This window comes from Mus caroli, unplaced genomic scaffold (assembly GCF_978045245.1).
Source record: "Mus caroli unplaced genomic scaffold, Mus_caroli_1 scaffold_7, whole genome shotgun sequence".
NCBI lineage: Eukaryota > Metazoa > Chordata > Mammalia > Rodentia > Muridae > Mus > Mus caroli.
Genome location: NW_028227262.1, coordinates 83,722,242 through 83,746,634, shown reverse-complemented (window position 1 = coordinate 83,746,634; position 24,393 = coordinate 83,722,242). Strand labels below are relative to the sequence as shown.

Below are 24,393 nucleotides of genomic sequence, written 5' to 3'. Positions count from 1 at the left end.
CCAGCACCACCCATCTTCATAAGGACTTCTGACACAGAGTAAGTGACTTGAGATTTCTCTTCCTTACAAATGATATGAAATAATAAGCATTCATTGTTTAAACACTTTTAAATTATTTATTTTAAACTGTTAATCTTTGAGAATCATGTGATAAACAGTCATTGATACTAATACTAGAGTATTGAAGTGTTGCTAGCAAAATTTCTGGAACTCATGAAAGTGAACTGATAAGAAGTTTCAATAAATGATGTAGAGTGGAAGATTATTAAACTCCTAGTGCATTTGGGAGCCAGGTGTAGTGGTACACACCTATAATCCCAGCACTCAGGAATGAAGGCATGAGGGTCAGCAAGTACTTTAAAGCTAGCCTAAACTACATCATTCCTCATGGCAAAATTAATCCAGATTAGTCTACCTAGAGAGTTTCATGACAGCCAAAGCTACACAGTGAGACCCTGCCCTAAAACAAAGTGACACATTGTACAATTTGCTTTGCTAGATCTCCAATGTTTATATTCTACATACCTCTCCTTCATCTTCTATTAATGCAAGATGGCTACAGTGATTTAAATGGTTAAGAATTTCTCCCTCCTCTTCTTCATCTACTTAAAAAAAAAAAAAACCAGAGTATTCATGTAGAAACTCATTTGAAGCTGTTTTTCTAGTTTATAATTTAGAGCAATGTAAAACAGCTATTTTCAATGATGTTTAGAAACCCTTGGCAACAGGTCCTAACAGGCATACTATAAAAGTCTAATTCTTTTTTTTTTTTTTTTTTTTTTTTTTTTTTGGTTTTTCGAGACAGGGTTTCTCTGTATAGCCCTGGCTGTCCTGGAACTCACTTTGTAGACCAGGCTGGCCTCGAACTCAGAAATCCGCCTGCCTCTGCCTCCCGAGTGCTGGGATTAAAGGCGTGCGCCACCACGCCCGGCTTTAAAAGTCTAATTCTAAGATAACAATGATAATCATAAAAAAGTGTTCTAGAATGAGTTATGTGCCAATGTGTTGACAACTTACAACCGTTATTGATCAATGACCAAAAAGATTAGACTTGTGGCAAACACTGCTGGTAATTCTTATTCTGCTGCACAATTTTTTTTTTATTATTTTTTCTTTTTATATTTGGGTTTTTGAGAAAAAGTGTCTCTGTAACAGAGCCCTGGCTGTTCTGGACTTGCTTTGTAGACCAGGGTGGCCTTGAACTCAGAGAGTTTGGCTGCTTCTGCCTCCCAAGTGCTGGGATTAAAGGAAAGCCTCCTCTCCTCTCCTCTCCTCTCCTCTCCTCTCCTCTCCTCTCCTCTCCTCTCCTCTCTTCTTTTCTTTGTTTACTTATTATATATACAGTGTTCTGCCTGCATGTATGCGTGCATGCTAGAAGAGGCAGATCCCATTACAGATGGTCAAGAGCTACCATGTCATCATTGGGAATTGAACTTAGGATTTCTAGAACAGCCAGTGCTCTTAACCTCTGAACCATCTCTTCAGCCTGTGCCACCATTTTCTTAATCACACTATATTATTTATATTGAGTTTACATCATTTTAAACAAAATATATCTTTTTGTTGGTTGTGGGTTTTGACACCTAATCTCACCAGCCCAGGCTCCCTGCTTCACCTCCCAAGTACTGGGATTGCTGGCATATGCTACCATGCCTGGCCTTGATAGACATCAGATCACCAAATATTTTCATCCACAGATGAGATATTTAAAAGAATAATAATGGTGATACTTTACTAAGGTGTGTGTCCTTGGAACATCAATGAAACACATGGCTCTATTCCTGGTTTTTGAAATGGGGTTTCTCTGTTTAGTTCTCAATGTCCTGGAACCTGCTGTGTAGACCAGGCTGATCTTGAAGTCAGAGGTCTGCCAGCCTCTAGCCAGAGGCACTTCCACCAGGCAGTTTTCTTTCAATCAGAACTCATCAATATCTAAAATGCTGTCTAATTTACATATTCATTATTGTGCTGATAAGTTAAGTGACTTCCATTTCCATAGGAATGGCTTGATTAGAATGTGGATCTCCTTCTATGGGTTAACAAATAACCTGCGTGGCTATTGAGTAGCACCACGTACTCAATCTACAAATCAAGTTCCTTTTCTTTCAGGAAAAGGAAAATGCTTTGAAAATCATTCAGAAAGTCTATGCAGATGTAGTGGCTCCATTCCGGAGGCAGAAGGATTGCTGGGAGTTCAAGGCTGGCGTGGTGTAAATAGCAACTTCCAGGACATTCAGAGTTGCTTTGGAAGAGCCTGTTTTATTTATTTATTTTTATTTATTCATTATTGTACTGATAAGTTAAGTGACTTCCATTTCCATAGGAATGGCTTGATTAGAATGTGGATCTCCTTCTATGGGTTAACAAATGGGTTATTTATTTATTTATTTATTTATTTATTTTGGTTTTTCAAAAGGATTTCTCTGTATAGCCCTGGCTGTCCTGGAACTCACTTTGTTGACCAGGCTGGCCTCGGACTCAGAAATCTGCCTACCTCTGCTTCCCGAGTGTTGGGATTTAAGGTGTGCACCACCACCCCCAGCTTATTTATTTTTAAAGATTTATTTATTTATTATATGTAAGTACACTGTAGCTGTCTTCAGACACCCCAGGAGAGGGCATCAGGTCTCATTGTGGATGGTTGTGAGCCATCATGTGGTTGCTGGGACTTGAACTCAGGACCTTCAGAAGAGCTGTTGGCACTATTAACCATTGAGCCATCTCTCCAGCCCAGAGCCTGTTTTTAAAAATGCAAATCAAAATGATTGAAAGAAAATAAGACAGAAAGAGGGAGAGAGGGAGAGAGAGAGAGAGAGAGAGAGAGAGAGAGAGAGAGGGAGAGAGGAGAAAGGAAGGGATGAGAAGGAAGAAAGAAGGAAAGAAAGAAAAACCAATTTGAAAGCTTTTATTTTAAAACCTGAGTTTCCTGGCTCCCTCACAGGAATACAGAAATGTCCCTCGAATAGTCAGATCTTTCATCTTAGAGCATCCTTGTGCACAATTAGCTGTGTGATTAGGAACTAGAAGTCAGGGATAGTGTAGAGCTTTTTGTGACTCACCCAGCATAGGTTTTTGGGTGGCTCATTGCCTGTGGCAGTTCAGGCCTGTAATAGCAGATCATCGCAGGAATAATGATGTTCTCCCTCCTGGATGAAATCTCTATCAAATGGATAAATACATTTAAGTAGCCAGATACTAAAAATGTAGATGTTGGCTTATGCTATTAATGTGCCTTTCCCAGAATTTTCCTTGAGGACTTATATTTAAGCAATTATATATTGATCACTAGTTTGTCCCTGTATAATTATTCCAGACTGCAACTCCAGATTCGAAGGCATTTATAACCAGATCACTTAGACTTTTCCTAATTATTTCTTATTTATCCCGGTAAGATTGGTGAGCTTCAGTCTGAACTTGCTATAATATAGCTTAGGGTCTCTGAGGAGTAACAGAATAATTATAAGCAGTTATCATACAGGATGAGAGTGGCTTTTTATTCATTGGTTTTGTTTTCCATTGCAGTGCTGAGGCTTAAACCCAGGGCCTTGCACATGCTAAGTAACTGCGCTACCACTTAAAATCTACCCCAGCCTTTGGTTTATTGGAGACAGCCCATGAATCCCAAGCTGACCTCCTTCCTGAGCCTCCCTTGAGATCATCATTAATGAAATACCATTTTGGGATATGAACACTTCATCTGGAAATATCACATGCTCTAGGAACGTAAGAATGATTAAAATTAAAAGTCACTAAATTCTTCACTAGTAGATTGGGGCCAACAGAAGGCAAGGAGAAGTGTTCAGGTTGGGGAGGAGGCATGGAGAGTGGCATGTATAAGGGCTAGAAAAGGAGAGGGAATAGAGATGAAAAAACAAAACAAAAGGAAACATAGATCAGTAGGGTTGGTGAGTGGGTCCTTACTGAATGCGAAATAGAAAGGAACTAAGGCATTTTCTCCAATAAGAAAACTGTTCCCTGTGCTATTTGTGAATAGTTCAAATTCAACTAAATTCTTCACTGGCTTGTTGATTCAAACTCAAATCTTTGATTATGATTTAAAGTCAAACTTAAACTACAAAGGTCCCAGGTAAAAATATACAGCAACTTAAGTGAATGACTCTCTCCTATAGCTCAGGCATCCAGCAAACCAGTCCTTAGAAGCCGAGGTTTGGAGATCAAAGGCCTGAGGACTGAGAGAGGAGCTTCCTTTATTGGCAATTTACAAAGACGTTTTGTCATCATTCCTTGTTTGGTTGGGAGACTTCCCCCCCCCCCACCTCCGCCCCCGTACTGTTTTTGAGACAGTGTCTCACTATATGGTTCTCTGTGGCCCAGAACTGGCTGTGTTGCCCGTGCAGACCTCAAATTCATGGCTGTCCTTCAGATTAAGTCTCCAGAGGACTGGGATTATGGGTATGTAACTCTATGCCTGGCTGCTGTTTTTTGTTTTGTTTTTTTTTTTTTTTTTTTGGTTTTTCGAGACAGGGTTTCTCTGTGTAGCCCTGGCTGTCCTGGCACTCACTTTGTAGACCAGGCTGGCCTCGAACTCAGAAATCCGCCTGCCTCTGCCTCCCGAGTGCTGGGATTAAAGGTGTGCGCCACCACGCCCGGCTTGTTTTGTTTTTGATTGTTTGTTTCTTTGTTTAAATAATATTTATCTTGTGGTAACAATTTGTTTTCAAGCTTGTCTTTACTACTTAACAACAATACCCACAGGGACTACTACACCTCAATGTATATGTATTAGTGTATCTTTAGCACCAACCACTGTGACTACCCTATGAGATGCAGCCAACTGGGTCAGAAGCTGGGCACTGTGGCACACACCCGAAAGGCAGGAGGATCAGGAGTTTCACATCATCTTTGGCTGCATAGTCAGTAAAAGGCTAGCCTAGGTTACATGAGACAAGGAGAAACTTAATAAGAGCCCCAAGGTGAAACTTCAGGGGATGAAAATGCTATATTGTAGCTGTTACAAGATACATATGCTTTTAAACATTTCCAAACATCACATCAAAAAGGGACACATTTTCTTGTGTGTAATTTATATCTTGAGCAATACATATTATAAAAGCCTAAATAGGAATAAAGGAATGAACTTGAACGCATAAAAGATGCAATGAAAAATTTGCCTAAAGATTCACTTTCACTAGTAGCTTAGGGACAATTGTGGTCTTTATTGCTAAGACAGGTACCTACTAGGTAGCCCTGCCTGGCCTGGAACTCACCATGGCTGATCTGAAACTTGCAGCAAGCCTCTTGCCTCTGCCTCCTAATGGGATTACTTGTGGCCTTTTCTTGCTTTGTTGGTTTATTTTATAAGCCTAGGCTGATCTTGAAATCTCAATATAGTGGAGGCTGGTCTTGAACTCCCAACCCTCCTACCTCCTTCTTCTAAGTGTTGGAGTTATAGGCATCTGCCAGCACACTAAGTGTCTTAGTCATTGTTCCATTGCTGTGACTAGACACCATAACCATGATAACATATGAAAGAAAGAATTTAATTCAAGGCTTGCTTACAGTTTCGAAGGTTTAGTTCATTATTATCATGGGTAATAAGGAACATGGTGACAGTAAGGCAGGTGTTAGAGAAGTAACTCAGAATCTATATGTATATCTATATCTATCTATATCTATAGAGAGAGAGAAGGAGGGAGAGAGACAGAAACAGAGACACAGAAACAGAGGGAGACAGAGAGAGACAGACTCTGGACTCGGCAAGATCCTTTGAAACCTCAAAGCCCACATCCAGTGATTCCCTTCCTTCAACATGACCGCACCTCTTAATCCTTCTAATCTTTTCAAATAGTGCTACTCACTGATGACTAAACATTCAAATAAATGAACCTACGGGGAGTATTCTTTTTCAAACACCACAGTTTTAGTGACTTTAATTTTTTTTTTTTGGTAAAAAAACATTTTTTTTTCATACAATAAATTCTGATTCTGTTTTTTTCTTCCCCAACTCCTGCCAGACTCCCCCCCCCCCCAACATGAACCCAAATTCATATCCTTACTTTCTTTCTCTCTTTCTTTAGGAAACAAATAGACATCTAAAAAAGAAAGAAAGAATAATAATAAAATAAGGTAACATACAAACAAACAAACAAACAAAAAACCTGAATAAGGACAAAACAAACAAATGAACTGAAACATACAAGAACCAAAGAAAAAGCACAAGAAACACATATTAGATGCAGAGACACACACTTTCATACACAGAAAACACATAGAGACACAAAACTGTAAACTATAAGGTAAATTTTAAAGGTTAAGAAAAAAAAGAAAGAAAGCCTAGAAAAGGCATTATGAGATGAAACAAACAAGCAAATGAAAAAAAAAAACAAAAATAAAACAGCTTCAAAAATACCATTGAGTTCATTTTGCATTAGCCATCTCTTGCTGGGCATGGGTTGCTGGGCATGGGGCCTGCTCTTTTCTTTCTTTCTTTCTTTCTTTCTTTCTTTCTTTCTTTCTTTCTTTCTTTCTTTCTTTCTTTCTTTCTTTCTTTCTCTTTTTTCTTTTTCTTTCTTTTTTTTTTTTTTTTTTTTTTTTTTTTTGGTTTTTTGAGACAGGGTTTCTCTGTGTAGCCCTGGTTGTCCTGGAACTCACTCTGTAGACCAGGCTGGCCTTGAACTCAGAAATCTGCCTGCCTCTGCTTCCCAAGTGCTGGGATTAAAGGCATGCACCACCACGCTCAGCAATGGGGCCTGCTCTGAAGTGCAGTTTGTATACTCAGTGAGTTTTCCTTTGTAAGCTTTTTTTTTTTTTTTCTTTAATGCAGTTTTGGATTGGCTTTTTGAAATTGTGTTTTGCTCACTAACCTCAAACTCACTACACAACTGAGGCCAGCCTGGCACTCCAAGTCCACCTACCTCCATGAGCCAATTCCTGGAATTACAGACACAGTGAATCACGTGTGATTTATTAGTGGTTTTGTTTGTTTTGCTAACGGTGTTTTTGTTTTGTTTAATTTCATTTCATTCTGGTTTAGTTTGCTTTTGGAGACATTGTTTTGTTATGAAGTCTGAGGCTGGACTCAAACTCGCTGTCCATCTGTCCATTGCCAGCAAAACAGGCATACATGACTATACCTGCTAAGGGGTTGCTTTTTAAAAAGCAGTCCCATCTCCTACCCTCCAAAGCCCCCAAACCAGGCAATACTTTGTGAACATAAAAGTTCAATAGTAGGTAGTTCATTTTATTAATTTCTTTCCAAATATATCCAGTATATCAGCTGATGAGCTCTACACAGGGGTACTATGTAAGTTTTCTGTGGCTATGTCAAAATGACATGGACAGACAATTTCTGAGGAGTGAAGGTTGGCTCGGGCTTTCAGAAATTTCAGTCCATAGTCAGTCATCCCATTACTATTGAGAGAGTGCAGAGGCTGTTTCCCTTGATAGGAATCAGAGGCACACACAGCAAACTGCTCAACTTGTGTTTCAAGGGGACATTTAGTTGACTCAACTTTCTCCAGAAGGCCCTGCAGTTAGGTGTTCACCAGAAAAGACTTCTAGGACATGGGTGTAAGCCAAAAAATCTTTAATAGTCAGCAACTCCACTGGATGTTTGGAACCCCAGTATAGCCCTGAGCACCTCCGGGTGAGGTTTTAAGAAAAAAAAAATTAAGTCCTGGGTTGACATACTTGAGTTAACAAGAATAGCTAATCAGAAGCAGAACTACAGAAGCCAAAAAGCAAGGTTAGTACATTTTGAGACTTTTCCAGAACTGTATGGACTTGGGTGGATTAGGCCTTTGTTTTAGTTTTGGCAGATGGTGCTGTCTCCTTGCTGAGTTTTACGGTATGCATGGCATTTCCATCACAGAGTGAGGTGTGCTAGGTTTGTATCACAGGTGAGCCCTCCAGTTCTGGATTATAGTTCATTCCAGATAGAGTCAAGCTGACAACCAGGAATAGCCATTACAGTAAACAAACTACTTTTAATAGCAGACTTCATGCCCAGCAGTAGATATTCTACAGAAAACATACCCAATGGCATATTTGGAAATTTGTTCTTATAATGTCATGCCAGAGCAGCTTGCTTGCTTATTTATTTATTTATTTATTTATTTATTTATTTATTTATATTTTTATCATTTAAAATGTTTATTTATTTGTTTTTATTTATTTTTCTTTTTGCAACCACACAGGAGCTTTGGGTACATATTATGGCTTCTGGTTTTGTGGGTTTTTTTTGTTTGTTTGTTTGTTTTGGTTTTTGAGACAGGGTTTCTTTTTCTTTTTTTTTTTTTTTTTTTTTTTTTTTTGGTTTTTTTTTTGGTTTTTTCGAGACAGGGTTTTTCTGTATAGCCCTGGCTGTCCTGGAACTCACTTTGTAGACCAGGCTGGCCTCGAACTCAGAAATCCGCCTGCCTCTGCCTCCCGAGTGCTGGGATTAAAGGCGTGCGCCACCACGCCCGGCTCTTTTTCTTTTTTTACACTGTGGCATGAGTTGTTTTAATTTGTTGTGCTGTTACTAAAGTTCTGAGAGCTGTGGTTCAAACATTCCAAGTTCTCCCTTCCATCTTTATTGATTCTCAAAATTTTGTACAGAAAACTCTTTGGGGGCTAGAACAGCAGTACTTGCACCACACTGTTTCCTTGACTTCAAGTTTCAAAAGCAAATTGAGACAGGGTTTCTCTGTGTAGCCCTGGCTGTCCTGGAACTCACTCTGTAGACCAGGCTGGCCTCGAACTCAGAAATCTGCCTGTCTCTGCCTCCCAAGTGCTGGGATTAAAGGCATGCAGGATCACTGCCCGGCTGGTCTCGTGTTTTTTATGTACTTCCTGAATATGGGAATGAGTGAATAATGTTCTTGTGTCTTTTTTTTTTGGTTTTATGAGACAGGGTTTCTCTGTATAGCCCTGGCTGTCCTGGAGCTCACTTTGTAGACCAGGCAGGCCTCGAACTCAGAAATCCGCCTGCCTCTGCCTCCCGAGTGCTGGGATTAAAGGCATGTGCCACCACGCCCGGCTATGTTCTTGCGTCTTATCTTGGACTCCTTTCCTTCTGTCTTGTGATAAGCAGAAGATTAAACAGGGAACTTCTAGTGATTATCGTTAGACTCACAAGGAATAAGGATAAACAAAGTGACTACTAGCCCCAAATTATCTGTCCTTAACAGAATTCTCCTTTCTGGTTGACTGTTATTAGTTGGTTTATGCTCTTACACAATATGCATGTTGAGTCCTGAGTCCCAATTAATTCAGAAAGGGACCACATTTGGACATAGGGTCTTCAGAAAAGGCAATTAAGTTAAAATGAAGTGACTAGCATGCGCTCCCATCTTGTACAAATTATGTCCTCATAAGAAGAAATTCGGGACATAGACAAGGTAAGTGCATGCACAAGATCATGGTGTCACAAGTCTAGAAAAGAGGTCTGCTCCACAAAATACTTTCAGTGTACTTCAGATCTCAGAGAAAATGTTTCCTTGTGTTTATGCCATCTGGAATGTGCTACTGTTCAATTGTGACTGCTTTGGTTTGGATATGGTTGGTGTGTGTACCCAAAAGGTGATGTATGTGGAAGAAGCTATTTTCATTTTTGTTGTTGTTGTTTTTTCGAGCTATTTTCTAGTATAGTAGGGTAGAGGTAAGGAAACCTTTTCAGGGTGAGGTCCAGTGATGGGGCCATGGTCCGGACAAGGGATTAATGTTGTTCTCCTTTAAGTAGATTAATCACAGAGGAGGTGGGCTATCACAGAAAAGGATGTCTGAGCCTTTCTTGGTCTGTTGCTGCTTGGTGTGCTATGGGATCACTTCCTGCAAGGATATCCAACATGATGCCATCTATCACAAATCGACTAGAAGAGAAAATGCCAACAAACAAAACCAAGGAAAATCATGTCAACAGTGGAGAAGCTCAAGCAAAGCCTTTATGTTGAAAATTATCAGATATTGTCTCTTACTAATTACTTAGCATCTGCAGGACTCTGTGTGTGTGTGTGTGTGTGTGTGTGTGTGTGCGCGCGCGCGCGCGCTCTGTCTCACAGAGCACTTGTAGAAGCCAGAGGACAACGTGTGTGTGTGTGTGTGTGTGTGTGTGTGTGTGTGTGTGCGCGCGCGGCTCTGTCTCACAGAGCACTTGTAGAAGCCAGAGGACAACGTTCAGAATTGTTTTTTTCCCTTTTACTATGTGGTTCTACGTGATTGAACTCTGGTCATCAAACTTAGTAACAAGCACCTTTAAAAAGCGTCTTTACCCGCCAGGCCTCAGCTTTTTTTATTTTGTAAAACTGTCTTGTAATGATTGAGCTTACACAATTAAAACACTGTCACGTTCGAAACGACAAACACAAATTTAGTGAAAAATTATATTGCATATTGACATTGTGGAACATAACCTACAAGCTCCGAATCAATTATATCTTGCGACGCCATTTGCTCTCATCTTGTTTTATTAGCTCTGTAGCCGGCGCAGAGAAAAGGAACCAAGAAACAATCCCAGCCTTAGAATCTAGCAGAGGTAGATACAGGTTACCATGACAACGGCGCGCTCAGACATTTTTCTGACCACGCGACGCTTGGGAGAACAAGGCCTGGGCTGCGTGTTGCGTCATCACTACGCGCTCTGTGGCTTGCCCAGCGCTGCCTTGGAAGGTCCCGGCCAGGCTACCGTCGCCTCCCTCAAAGAATTATTTTGTTCTTGTCCACCTTTGTTCCAACGAGGAGCCTGCCAGGCTGTAAGTGCGTGCGTGCGTGCGGGCGGCGGGCTCCCTTCGGCGGCGCGCCGGCCTGTCAAGCTTCCTCCTCGGCCCGGCCTCGCCGCGTCTACTTCCGGGCGGCGCGCCGCTCCCGCTTCGGCCCTTTGTGTTCCCGCGGCGGAGGCTCGGGCCTCGCGGGCTTTGTGGAGGCGGCGGGTGCTCGGTGCGGGCTGCGTGGCGGGAAGGCGGGCACGCACCTCTGTGGCCCGGGTGAGGACCGCGAGCGAGGGTCGGCTCGTGGGGTCACGCGGGCCGGGTCGAGGGCGCGTCGGGCATTTGGCCGGGACGCCAATCCGCTGTCCTCGTGTGGCCTAACAAAGCGCAGCCGGAACCGGACTCGGGCATCGGTGCGGCCGGACCCCTTTTCGCTGGGAGCCAAGTGTGGTGGCTTTGTGTGGCTCCTTGTTTTCACCGCCTCATCCCCCTGTTTTTTGTTCCCTCCCTGCAGCTAGTTCATTGAAAGCTGTCAGCCCCCTCAGGGTGGTGGTTCCTCCCAATATGAATCTTTTCAACTTGGACCGTTTTCGCTTTGAGAAAAGGAGTAAGATTGAGGAAGCTCCCGAAGCAGCCCCTCAGCCCTCCCAGGCCCGTCCTTCGTCACCAATTTCTCTTAGTGCTGAAGAGGAGAATGCTGAAGGGGAAGGTAGCAGGGCAAACACCCCAGACTCAGATGTAACTGAGAAAACAGGTGAGTTACAATGTTGCACACTGATAACCACATCTGGAGGTGACAGGCAGGAGGGAATCCACTTTTTTGTTACACTTTAATGTTACACAGATTGATACAGTGTCTCCAGTTTTGTGCATTGAAATCCAGCATTGGGACTGCCATAGCCACCAACTACCTGCCAACCCGAGCCTACCTCCATTGTCTCACTTGTAGGAGTTCTTGGGATTCAGCATAATGGTGGACGCTGAAAGCCGAGTGTATAGAATTCTTGGGTCAAAATGGCTACTGAGAGAGGAATGTAGGCAGTTCTAGTAGACTTCGGGGTTATTTAGTTACAGGTTTTCATCCATTCTAATATTTTCATCCCCCCCCCCCCCCCCTTGTTCTGTCTCTTTTGTTTGTTTTGAGGCAGGATCTGACTTTATGGCCTTGGCGCCTGTGTGAAACCGCGTGGACTGGATGGCTTTGAACTTGTGATCCTTCTGCCTCTGCCTCCCAGTTGCTGGGATTCCAGCCACATGTCACCACACCTGACATCTTTTCCTGGCTTTTTGAAAGCAGTGTCCCTCCCTGCCTTACCTTCTACAGTGATTGCAGAAGAGGTTTCGTGCTTCCCCCAGCACTGATCTTTTCTGCAAGCTAGATGTGACAGATGCTTGAAGATAACATCTAGATCCAAATAAAGGTTAAAGAAATATTCCTTCCACCTAACTTTTTAGAAATCTCCAGAATTCACTTGAATAGTTTGTTACTTTTAGTGAATAAAAAAATTCAAACCAATTGTAGCAGAGCATTATGGGTAAGCAGAACTGAGGAGTAAGTCCACTTGAGGATTTTGAACAAGGATATGACTCACCATAGCATGTGGCGGTCAGAGAACACGGTGAGAGGTTGGGTCTCTCTTCATCATGGTTCTCAGGATGGAACTCATGCTGGGAGGTTTGTAGGGCAAAGGCTTTTATTTGCAGGTCTGTCTGACTGGCCACACAGTTTGTAGTAGTAGTATTTTTAGCTGTTGTGGGAAGTGCTTCTCATGTGTTGCCTGATAATCTTACAGGGTAAGTAGTCCCATTTTTGGAAATGAGACCCAGGGAGGTTAAGTTTTAAGAACCTATTTAATAGAACCTATTAAAAATTCAAACATTCCTGAGAATGAGACAGGAGTCATATTAGACAGTTTCTGATGAATGTGCTGGTAATGTTAGAAGTTATCCTGTCTGTTCCAATACTATAATTCTTTTTGATTTTTTTTTGAGACAGGGTTTCTCTGTATAGCCCTGGCTGTCCTGGGACTCACTCTGTAGACCAGGCTGGACTCGAGCTCAGAAATCCTCCTACCTCAGCCTCTCACGTGCTGGGACTAAAAGGCGTGTGCCACTACTGCCTGGCCCAATACTATACTTACAATGGCAAACAATATTTCAAAAGCTTTTAAGTTTGTGTGGCCAGAACAATTTTTTTTTCTTACCCAGTATACCGGCTAGTTTTAGGGAAGCTGAACACAAGTGAACATCACGTAACAGGGAGAACCTCAGTTAACAAAGCATCCATAAGATCAGAGTGCACTCACTCCTGTTGGGCATTTTCATAATTTAGTTATTGATGGGAGAAGGGCCCAGTCTGTTGTGGGTGGTGCCACCCCTGGGATCTATGAGAAAGCAGGCTGAGTAAACCGTGAAAAGCAATCCAGTAAGCAGCATTCCTCCATGGCTTCTACATCCGCTCTTGCCTCCAGGTCTCTGCCCTGTTTGAGATCTGGTCTTGACTTTTTTCAGTGATGAACAGTGATGTGGAAGTGTGAGGATTGAACTTGAATCTTCTGCAGTAAAAGCAATATGTGCTTTGTAGCCCCAATCTTAAATGAGTTTTTTTTTTTAAAGATATATATATATATATATATATATATATATATATATATATATATGAGTGCACTGTAGCTGTACAGATGGTTGTGAGCCTTCATGTGGTGGTTGGGAATTGGATTTTTAGGACCTCTGCTTGCTCCGGTCAACTCCGCTCACTCCTCCCCAAAGATTTATTTATTATATATAAGTACACTGTAGCTATCTTCACACACGCCAAAAGAGGGCATCAGATCTCATTACAGGTAGTTGTGAGCCACCACGTGGTTGCTGGGTTTTCAACTCAGGACCTTCTGAAGAGAGCAGTCAGTGCTCTTACCTGCTGAGTCATCTCACCAGTCCCTTAAATGAGTTTTTTCCTTTTGGGTTTTTCCTTTTGTTTATGTTTAAGACCAGGCTGGCCTTGAACTTACAGAGATCTACCTGCCTCTGCATCAGTGGTGAAAATTAAGAATAACCTTGAATTTCTCAATCCTGCTTAAACTTCCCAAATGTTGAGATTACTGGTCTTTTATCATCCCTTATCCTTCCTATCGACTATGTATTTATTTACATATTAGTGTGCATGCTCTCTCCTCCCCCACCTTCTGTCTTTTCCTTCCCATGGCCTTACACCTGCAATGTAAGCACTTCACACTGAGCCACCTAAGTAGTCCTTAGCATTTGGATTTGGAAGTGTACAATTAATCCATGTCCATCTGTCTGTCTGTCTGTCTGTCTTTTATGCAGAAGAAGACCAGATCTTTAGAAATGTTAGGCAAGTGCTCTGCCACTGACTAGTCCTCAAGTTATCAATACTCATATTTTTTTTTTTTTTTTTAGTTTGGCTTTTGAGCACAAGTAGGTTTTGAGGGATTAAAGTAATGGCAGATAAATGAAAATGGGCTTGCTATTTTTTTTTTTTTTAAGATTTATTTATTTATTATATGTAAGTACACTGTAGCTGTCTTCAAACATTCCAGAAGAGGGCACCAGATCTCGTTGCGGATGGTTGTGAGCCACCATGTGGTTGCTGGGATTTGAACTCTGGACCTTCGGAAGAGCAGTCAGGTGCTCTTACCCACTGAGCCATCTCACCAGCCCCGAGCTTGCTATATTTTAAGTTATGTGTTAGTGAATTGTCCTTAGGAGCAGTAGGAAGGACGTTTAAGTATGCATTTTAGACAGATGCACGCTATACAGGCAAGCTCAGACACTGAGCTCTCACACTGCTCTGAGCCATGTCTTCAGTGCTTTCCGTTTTCATCTATAGCACACACAACAAATCATAAACCCTTTCCTTTTTATACTTAAAGAATAGTTTATGTATATGGGTGTTTTGCTGTGTGTATGCCTTTGCACTACGCGTGTGCCTTTCCTGTGAATCCCAGCAGGGGGCATCGGGTACCCTGCAGCTAAAGTTGGACTAAGGAGGTGCTTTGTAGGTGCTGAGAATTGACCCCAGACCCTCTGCTAAGAGCAGCCAGTGCTTTTAACTGCGGAGCTATCTTAATTCCCCACAAACCATTTATTTTTATTTCATTTGGGGGTAGGGTTTTTCTGTGTAGCTCTGGATGTCCTGGACTAGGTGGGCCCCCTGCCACTCACTACATTGAGTGATGGGATTAAAATCCTTCACTATGTCTAGCTTCAGAAGCCAATGCTTAGTGTGAAAAACAGGAGAAACCATGGAACACAGTCAAGTTTCCCCATTAAAAACAAACAAGAGTTCAAGTTCTCAGCCACCATGGTATCCTGTTACATGAGGATACCACGACGTGCATTTGTATGCCAGCAGGCCCAAGACAGAGGCGTTCTCCAGGGACAGTGATCCAAAGCATGCACCTTTTTGTCCTCTGATGTAGCTTTTCTGTCTGCAAGGAGCTCGTTTCCTCCCCATTTTTATTAATTCATAAGTGTTTTTCAAACTATGGCTCACAAATATTTTTGTCATAAAATGAATTTGTTGGGTCCTGTCTAAATATATGTAACCGTTTTGTTTTGAGACAGTGTTTGTAGGTAGCCCAGCTGTACTTAGTCTTCCCTCGGCTCTCCCACCTGCCTCCACACTGGACTATAGACTACTGTTTCTGGCTGTGCTTGCAATTGTTGGAGGGTAGAATAGTCAACAATTATTTATCAAAATATCTCAATTATATCACCAGCTTCTAAAACTGTATTTTCAGTATAAATAGCTAACAATTGATATGTTAGGATGACACTCTGTCTTATAGTAGTTCCAGTCACAAACGTTTATAAAACTATTCTATATGTTAATTATTTTTGTGTCCTTTGCTTTAATGAAACTTGCGGTGTGCCTTTGACTGCCATATACATCCTGCAGTATTGGCACATTTTGTTATTATCAACCAAGATTTTCCAGTTAAATGTTTATTATCTATGAAATTCTGTGATCAAGTTCCTCCCACAGGTGTACTGCGTTTCTTTTCCATTCTGGCGATAGATAAACAGTTTATACCATCTGGCTGTATAACAGCCCTTTACCCTAGTTTTCTTCTTGACTTAAATCTGAAATGATTTGCCAGGCATGGTGGCGCACGCCTTTAATCCCAGCACTTGGGAGGCAGAGGCAGGCGGATTTCTGAGTTCCAGGCCAGCCTGGTCTACAAAGTGAGTTCCAGGACAGCCAGAGCTATAAAGAGAAACCCTGTCTCGAAAAACCAAAAAAAAAAAAAAAAAAAAAAAAAAAAAATCTGAAATGATTTTATATCCACATTTCATCTTGAAATATGGTACTAGAAATAGCTCTTCAATCCTGTATTTAGTGTATTCATTTTTTTCTAGAGCTTTTCAAAGGTGGGTGGGGAGGGAGGGATTGAGGGAGAGCATGGGAATTATCTGGAAAGTATTGTAACATAGTAAAATGATTTTCCTATTATATCATAGGCCTCAACTTAATATGTTCCTGCCTCAGCCTCTAATTGTGCGTGCTGGGGCAGGAAATTCATGTTGAATTTTGTTCCTTTTAGAAAAATATTTAGAAAATTGTGTGCATGCATGCTTTCGGGGTGTGTGAGTGTGTGTGTGTCTGTCTGTGTATGGATGGATAGATGTGCACACATTCATGTGTATGTACGTGCACCATTTGCATGTACAGGGGTCAGAAGAGAACATTAGATAGTCTGGAGCTGAAGTTGGTTGTGAGCTGCCTGATGTGGGTGCTCAGAATTAAACCTGGGTCCTCTGTAATATCATCTGCCTTTAATGGCTAACCTCTCTTTTTAGATCTTTTGTTTTGGCTTTTGTATTTTTTAAAAAAGATTTATTATTAATTAATTATATGTAAGTACACTGTAGCCGTCTTTAGACACTCCAGAAGAGGGCGCCATATCTTGTTACGGATGGTTGTGAGCCACCATATGGTTGCTGGGATTTGAACTCAGGACCTTTGGAAGAACAGTCAATGATCTTACTCGCTGAGCCATCTCACCAGCCCGGCTTTTGTATTTTTGATGTGTGTTTTGTTTTTTTGTTTTGTTTTATATTTTTTTTAAAACTGGGTTTCTCTGTGTAGCCTTGGCTATCCTGGAACTCATTCTGTAGACCAGGCTGACCTTGAACTCAAGAGATCTGCCTGCCTCTGCCTCCCAAGCACTGGTACTAAAGGCGTGTGCCACCTCTGCCTGGCTTTGATGTATGATTTTATGTTATACAGGCTAGCTTCAAACACATGTAAACATAAACAAGACTGGCCTTAAATTTCTGATCCTCCTGTACTCCCAAGTTCTGGGATTACAGGCATGTGGTACCATAATGGTGCATGCCTAACTTGTTTGTCTCCCCCTTCCCCCAATATGTATTATTTTACTTGTTTATTTACTTAAATTTGTATGGTGGGGAAAGGACATCCATGCGTCTGTGTTCATGTGTTTAGAGGACAATTTTGTGTACTTGTTTATACTTTTATGTGTGTTCTACTTCAGCTCACCAGGTGGGGGCAGCAAATACTGCCCCTTTGATGGACTGTCTTACCAGTCCCATTCTTTTAGAAGGACAACTATGTGGGTTAATTGATATTTGAGGGAATTAGTTGTCTTAGAAATAAATTGTCAGGCCCGGCGTGGTGGCGCTCTCCTTTAATCCCAGCACTTGGGAGGCAGAGGCAGGAGAATTTCAGAGACCAGGCTGGCCTTGAACTCAGAAATCTGCCTGCCTTTGCCTCCCAAGTGCTGGGATTAAAGGTGTGCATCACCACTGCCCAGCAACTCTCAGAACTCTTTTGTTTGTTTGTTTGTTTGTTTTGCTTTGCTTTCTTTTTTTGAGACGGGATTTCATTGTGTAGCTCTGGCTGTCCTGGAACTGTGTAGACCAGGCTGGCCTCGAACTCAGAAATCTGCCTGCCTCTGCCTCCCAAGTGCTGGGATTAAAGGCGTGCACCACCACTGCCCAGCTTCTCAGAACTCTTAAAGTTCATTATTCAGATATGAGAATGGGTGTAAGGGAGTTTAAAAAGTTGTGTTTGCTTGGGCAAACTGCTTGTGAAAAACTTTAATAAGCTTATGTTATAGGCTCCTATGTTGGTAATGATAAAAAATAGCCTACTTTTAAAAAGCTACTTGAATTTTTTTTTTTTTTATAAAGATTTATTTATTATATGTAAGTACACTGTAGCTGTCTTCAGACACTCCAGAAGAGGGCGCCAGATCTTGTTACGGATGGTTGTGAGCCACCATGTGGTTGCTGGGATTTGAACTCTGCACCTTCGGAAGAGCAGTCGGGTGCTCTTACCCACTGAGCCATCTCACCAGCCCCTGAATTGTTTTTATATGGGGAAATTTAGCATTTTGTTTAGTCATCTTTCATTACATCTCACTGTAATTTGCATAGATAATTCTTGTGTCCTATTTGTTTCTTTAGGGCAAGATGAACAGTAACTTACCTTCTTTCTGGAGCCTTTTGTTATCTCTACTGATGTGGTGCCTTGAACACAGAAGGCATTTGGCTGTGAGTCAGTGCAAGGGTCTGAACTGTTCTAGTGTTCATTGTCTTCTTAGAATGGTGTAGATAGACAATTCACTTAAAGTGGCTTTGAAGATGATAATTTGTATTTAACTAAGTCTTGCCATAGTACAGTAGCTGTCTCTGAGAAAATGACATTTGTTTTTGGTTAACTGCTCACTTTTATAGGACACAATTAGTATTATTTGGCCTTTTGAGGCTTGGTCTACTTCTTTTACTGCCAAGACTGATGATGACCTGGGTTCAGACAACAGGATCAACATGAAGAGAAGAGAAAAACAACTCACCAAAGTTTTCCTCTCACCTCCACATCATACATTCTAGGAAGGAACTGTTAAAGACTCCTCAGCAGTAATCAGAGAAGGCTGCACAGATATTACGGTCTCTGCTTGTACAACTGAAGCAGAACTTTTTTTTTTTATACAAATAAATGAAGTAGTTGGTGAACTTGACTTACACATATACTCACATTCCTTGTGATTGCTGGGGCCAAAATAGGGCACGGAGTTTTCCTGTGTGAGGCACTGTTTGCAGTCCCTAGAACTGCATGGAGAATAATGGAATAATTATAATGATTCTTACTTCTTAGTTCTGATGTTCTAGAAAATGCTAATTTAGACTTCCAGAATTGGGGGTGGGTGGGTCACAGCTACTCCTTCACTTTAATTTTAATCTACAAAACAGTGATATGTGTATGTCCTGCAGGGTTATTGTGGCTGAGGACTTGATAATAACTTAGATAGTCATTGATCCAGGTATTTTCATTATTACTTAGCTTTAAAACATTGATTCCCACCCCCACCCCCTCCAGGGTTTCTCTGTGTAGACCTGGCTGTCCTGGAACTCACTCTGTAGACCAGGCTGGCCTCAAACTCAGAAATCCGCCTGTCTCTGCCTCCCAAGTGCTGGGATTAAAGGCATGTGCCACCACTGCCTAGCTAAAATGTTGATTTTTTTTTTTTTTTGATGGCTTATACATGTATATAATATATTCTGACTGTGTTCTCCATCCTTCCCATCTATTTCTCAGTCTTATCAGCCTCTCCCCACCGATGCCTTCTATTTTCCAGATTCATGACTGTAGGTTGTGTTCTGTGAACCATTTAGTTTAGCCAAGACTGCCTTATTGACTGTTGGATTAAAGCTCTCCATTGGGGCCTAGTAGTGTCATCTGGTGGTTATCGCTCCTGAATCTCTGTGTGTAGGGAGAGTAGCAATTTTTTTTTTTGTTTTTCTTTTGTTTGTTTGTTTTGTTTTTTTAATCTGAAATTTAAAGTTGTAAGAGAGCCGGGTATATTGGTTTATTTATACCTTGTAATCCCAGCACTTGAGTAGCGAAAGCATGTGGATCCAGGGACATTTGACTTTGAGCATAGGGAGATGTTTTCTCAAAGGAAAGAAAAAAAAAGAAAAAAAAAGTAGTGTAAGCAGTGGTAGGGGAATCCACTCCAGTCTGTCACTTGTAGCAGCCTGAGGAGTTCCTTTTATGATTTTGGTACCTTAAGTATTTTTGTGTTCCTGCAGAGAGTAACTCCTGGGTGGATAGGCCTGGGTGCAGCAGATTGATGCTTATTCAAAGACACTGTTAAGCATGAAGGCTAAGAGGTAGAAACTAATTCAGACCCCAGAACATGATAGTAGTGGATTGGGGTAACTATAGGATTTTGGATGCTTTGGGAATTTTCTTGCACTGTGGGTGTAGAGGCAGTTTTGTTTCTTTTTTCTCTTTTGATAAATGAGTTAATTAGATGGCTTTATCAGTGGAATTTTAGTCAGATAAGATAAAACTAAGCCACTAAATTTGCAAAAGGGAGTTAGAACTTTTACTGTAAATCTCTGGTGAGATTTCTAGCAAACTTAAGGTTTACAATTGGGAAGGGAGAAAGCCTTAAGCAAATGTTGAGTCTATTGTGATTCTTGTTTTGGTTTTTGTTTTTCCTAGACAGGGTTTCTCTGTGTAGCCCTGGCTGTCCTGGAATTCACTCTGTAGACCAGGCTGGCCTCGAATTTAGAAATCCACCTGCATGTGCCACCATGCCAGGTGTCTATTGTGATTCTTGATTCTCTGCTGGGGAGAAGCTTCAGCCAGACTTTGGGGTGAGGGATTCATTTCCTTTTTATGTTCCCGTAGTTTTTCCTCTCCTGTTCTGTGTCAGTGGAAAGAAATTTTGGTCTTAAGACAGAAATAGGGAGCTGGAAAGATGGCTCAGAGGTTAAGAGCACTGGCTGCTCTTCCAGAGGACCTAAGTTCAAGTCCCAGCACCCACACGATCCACAACCATCTGTACCGAGATCTGATGCCCTCTTCTGGTGTGTCTGAAGACAGGGACAGTGTGCTCACATACATAAAATAAATAAATTAAAAAAAAAAAAGACAGAAACAATGCAAGGAGTTGGTGATTTTTTTTTTCATAATAGCATATGAATGAAATGAATAAAAATTGACTTTGGTTTTGCTCAGAATATCTTTCTTTTTATTTTGCAGAAGATTCTAGTGTTCCAGAACCTCCAGACAATGAAAGAAAAGCAAGTTTATCATGTTTCCAAAATCAAAGAGCAATACAGGAGTATATTGATTTATCATCTGATAGTGAAGATGTTTCTCCAAATTGTTCCAGTACAGTTCAAGAGAAAAAATTCAGCAAAGACACAGTGATTATAGTGTAAGCCATTTCACTGTCAGTTATGCTTGAACATAACTAGTTTTCAGAAAAAACTAATTTGAAATATTTGTGTGATTATTTTGTCTTTAGTCTTCATTTTTACTGTTTTTCCTGCAAAATGATTATTTATAAAGGTTTAGTGAGAAAATTGTGATATTAATCTTCTCTAAAGATAAGGAAATGATTTTACCTAGTACTGTTAATTATCTGTAATTGCTGTTTTTGTTTGTTTGTTTGTTTGTTTCGAGACAGGGTTTCTCTGTATAGCCCTGGCTGTCCTGAAACTTACTTTGTAGAACAGGCTGGCCTCGAACTCGAAATTCACCTGCCTCTGCTTCCCAAGTGCTGGGATTAAAGGCGTGCGCCACCACCGCCCAGTTGTCTGTAATTGCTTTATAATTAATTATTGAGTACCGGAACTTTTTAAATTTTTTAATTAATTTTTTTGAGACTGGGTTTCACTGTGTAGCTCTGGTTGTCCTAGAACTCGATTAGAACTCTATCTGTAGACCAGGCTGGTCTTGAACTCAAAGCATTCCACCTGTTGCTTCCCCCCTGAATGCTGGGATTAAAGGTGTGTGCACAACTGCTCAGCAAATCTAGGAATCATGGCAGTTTGACACAGACTTGACTTAAACTGAACAAAGCCATGATTACATATCATTTATTAGATGTGTTCGACGAGAAGGGTACCATGTTTTCCTTAGGAAAAGAGCAACTTCAACCCCATAGTCTTGCCCTCAAGAAATCTGTACTTAGCTGGAAAGATAAACTATAAAATATACTATGTCAAATAAAAATAAGGGAAATAAGGGTTCTGGACCCTAATATTGATTTCAAAGAAAGGCTTCACTGAGGAGATGATGCTGAGCAAAGACCTGAGGGAATAGCATCTTTAATGGCTCTAAGGTGGTAATTGCCTAGTGTTTGTAAGTAAAGAGGGATGCAGGTCATGAGGGGAGGATCTCAATGTAAAGTATAGGGCCACAGTCATTTCTTGTTTCTTGCTTTTGTGTTTTGTTTTGAGACAGGGTGTCATACTGTTTCTAGGTTGGTCTGTGTAGTAGAGGCTGGTGTCTAATTTGCAGAGATCTTTCTGATTCAGCCTCCTGAATTCTAGGATTATAGCTATGTATCACCAATTCTGACTGTTTTTCATTCTGGATGAAATGGGAAGTCCACAGAGAATATTGAGCAGAGGTAAAATGATCTTAGATGTTTAAAAGGTCTTGATAGTTTTGGGAGAAATTATAGTAGCCATAGATCTGAGGTATCCTCTTCTGTTCTCTGGTCACTGGGCACACATGTAGTGCATGTATATATGTTGGCAAAGCAGTTATACATAAAAATAAATCTTAAAAAGTTATATGATTCTCTAGAATCCAAGCAAAGAATGTTTCAAGAAGGAAAAAGATGTCAGAGTTTTCCTGATGGCAGTTTGACACAGACTTGACTTAAACTGAACAAAGCCATGATTACATATCTTATTCTGAAATAAAAAATAGTGAAGCACCTGAATGTTTAGTCCTGAAGAAAGTGTATGCTATAACAGTTTAGTTGTTTTCTCATCAAGTGTTAAATGGCTTATGTTGTACAGACATACAAGCAGTTAGGGATTGGAGTGATAGCAGTCAACTCTTGGACCATGAATTGAATGGGATTTTAGAGTAATTTTTATCTGGAATAATAGAGTGGATTGACTTACTCTTATTGTTATTATTTTGAGACAGGGTCTTAAATGCCTAGAAGTTCTGCCTTACCATCATATTTGTCTTTGTCATGTCTCTTTAATTTCATTTACTGTGAATTGTTACCTTAGCATGTGTTTTACTATACCCATCTTTAAAGGTGCCAGGTCAGCTTTTCTTAGGATATCTTTTTTTTTTTTTTTTCCAGGCTTCTGTCAGTTATTTATTCTTAATTAGATTCATTTCTTTTTTCTTTTTTTTAATTAGGTATTTTCCTCATTTACATTTCCAATGCTATCCCAAAAGTTCCCCATACCCTCCCCCCGACTCCCCTACCCATATTCCCCTGTACTGGGGCATATAAAGTTTGCAAGTCCAATGGGCCTCTCTTTCCAGTGATGGCCGACTAGGCCATCTTTTGATACATATGCAGCTAGAGTCAAGAGCTCCAAGGGGTACTGGATAGCTCATATTGTTGTTCCACCTATAGGGTTGTGGACCCCTTTAGCTCGTTGGGTACTTTCTCTACCTCCTCCATTAGGGGCCCTGTGATCCATCCAATAGCTGACTGTGAGCATCTACTTCTGTGTTTGTTAGGCCCCAACATAGTCTCACAAGAGACAGCTATATCTGGGTCCTTTCAGCAAAATCTTGCTAGTGTATGCAATGGTGTCAGCATTTGGAAGCTGATTATGAGATGGATTCCCGGATATGGCAGTCTCCAGATGGTCCATCCTTTCATCTCAGCTTCAAACTTTGTCTCTGTAACTCCTTTCATGGGTGTTTTGTTCCCAGTTCTAAGAAGGGGCAAATGTCCACAGTTTGGTCTTCGTTCTTCTTCAGTTTCATGTGTTTTGCAAATTGTAACTTATATCTTGGGTATTCTAAGTTTCTGGGCTAATATCCACTTATCAGTGAGTACATATCATTTGAGTTCTTTTGTGATTGGGTTATCTCACTCAGGATGATGCCCTCCAGGTCCAACCATATGCCTAGGAATTTCATAAATTCATTCTTTTTAATAGCTGAGTAATACTCCATTGTGTAAATGTACCACATTTTTTGTATCTATTCCTCTGTTGAGGGGCATCTGGGTTCTTTCCAGCATCTGGCTATTATAAATAAGGCTGCTGTGAACATAGTGGAGCATGTTTCTTTCTTACTAGTTGGAACATCTTCTGGATATATGCCCAGGAGAGGTATTGCGGGATCCTTCGGTAGTACCATGTCCAATTTTCTGAGAAACCACCAGACTGATTTCCAGAGTGGTTGTATAAGCTTGCAATCCCACCAACAATGGAGGAGTGTTCCTCTTTCTCCACATCCTCGCCAGCATCTGCTGTCACCTGAATTTTTTTTTTTTTTTTTTTTTTTTTTTTTTGGTTTTACGAGACAGGGTTTCTCTGTATGTAGCCCTGGCTGTCCTGGCACTCACTTTGTAGACTAGGCTGGCCTCGAACTCAGAAATCTGCCTGCCTCTGCCTCCCAAGTGCTGGGATTAAAGGCGTACGCCGCCACGCCCGGCTCACCTGAATTTTTGATCTTAGCCATTCTGACTGGTGTGAGATGGAATCTCAGGGTTGTTTTGAGTTGCATTTCCCTGATGATTAAGGATGCTGAACATTTTTTCAGGTGTTTCTCAGCCATTAGGTATTTCTCAGGTGAGAATTCTTTGTTTGGCATTGAGTCCCATTTTTTTAATGGGGCTATTTGATTTTCTGGAGTCCACCTTCTTGAGTTCTTTATATATATTGGATATTAGTCCTCTATCTGATTCAGGATAGGTAAAGATCCTTTCCCAATCTGTTGGTGGCCTTTTTGTCTTATTGACACTGTCTT

General features: G+C 41.0%; 1 protein-coding gene across 4 annotated transcripts in view; it reads left to right on the top strand.

Annotated features, from left to right (window-relative positions):
* Nucleotides 1-10,389: 10,389 nt before the first annotated feature.
* Smarcad1 (SNF2 related chromatin remodeling ATPase with DExD box 1) overlaps nt 10,390-24,393 on the top strand; it is a 64,453-nt gene continuing 50,449 nt past the window's right edge. Inside the window, exons 1-3 of one of the 4 annotated variants that reach the window (XM_029478542.2) lie at nt 10,390-10,691; nt 11,161-11,400; nt 11,795-13,226. In XM_029478542.2, coding sequence (XP_029334402.1) covers nt 11,211-11,400; nt 11,795-11,826 — 222 coding nt within the window. In that variant the 5' untranslated portion in view covers nt 10,390-10,691; nt 11,161-11,210 and the 3' untranslated portion in view covers nt 11,827-13,226. Of the gene's footprint in view, nt 10,692-10,779; nt 11,060-11,160; nt 11,401-11,794; nt 13,227-20,688; nt 20,867-24,393 lie in introns of those variants that run through there. The other 3 variants (XM_085840562.1, XM_085840564.1, XM_085840563.1) reach the window with 3 other exon arrangements.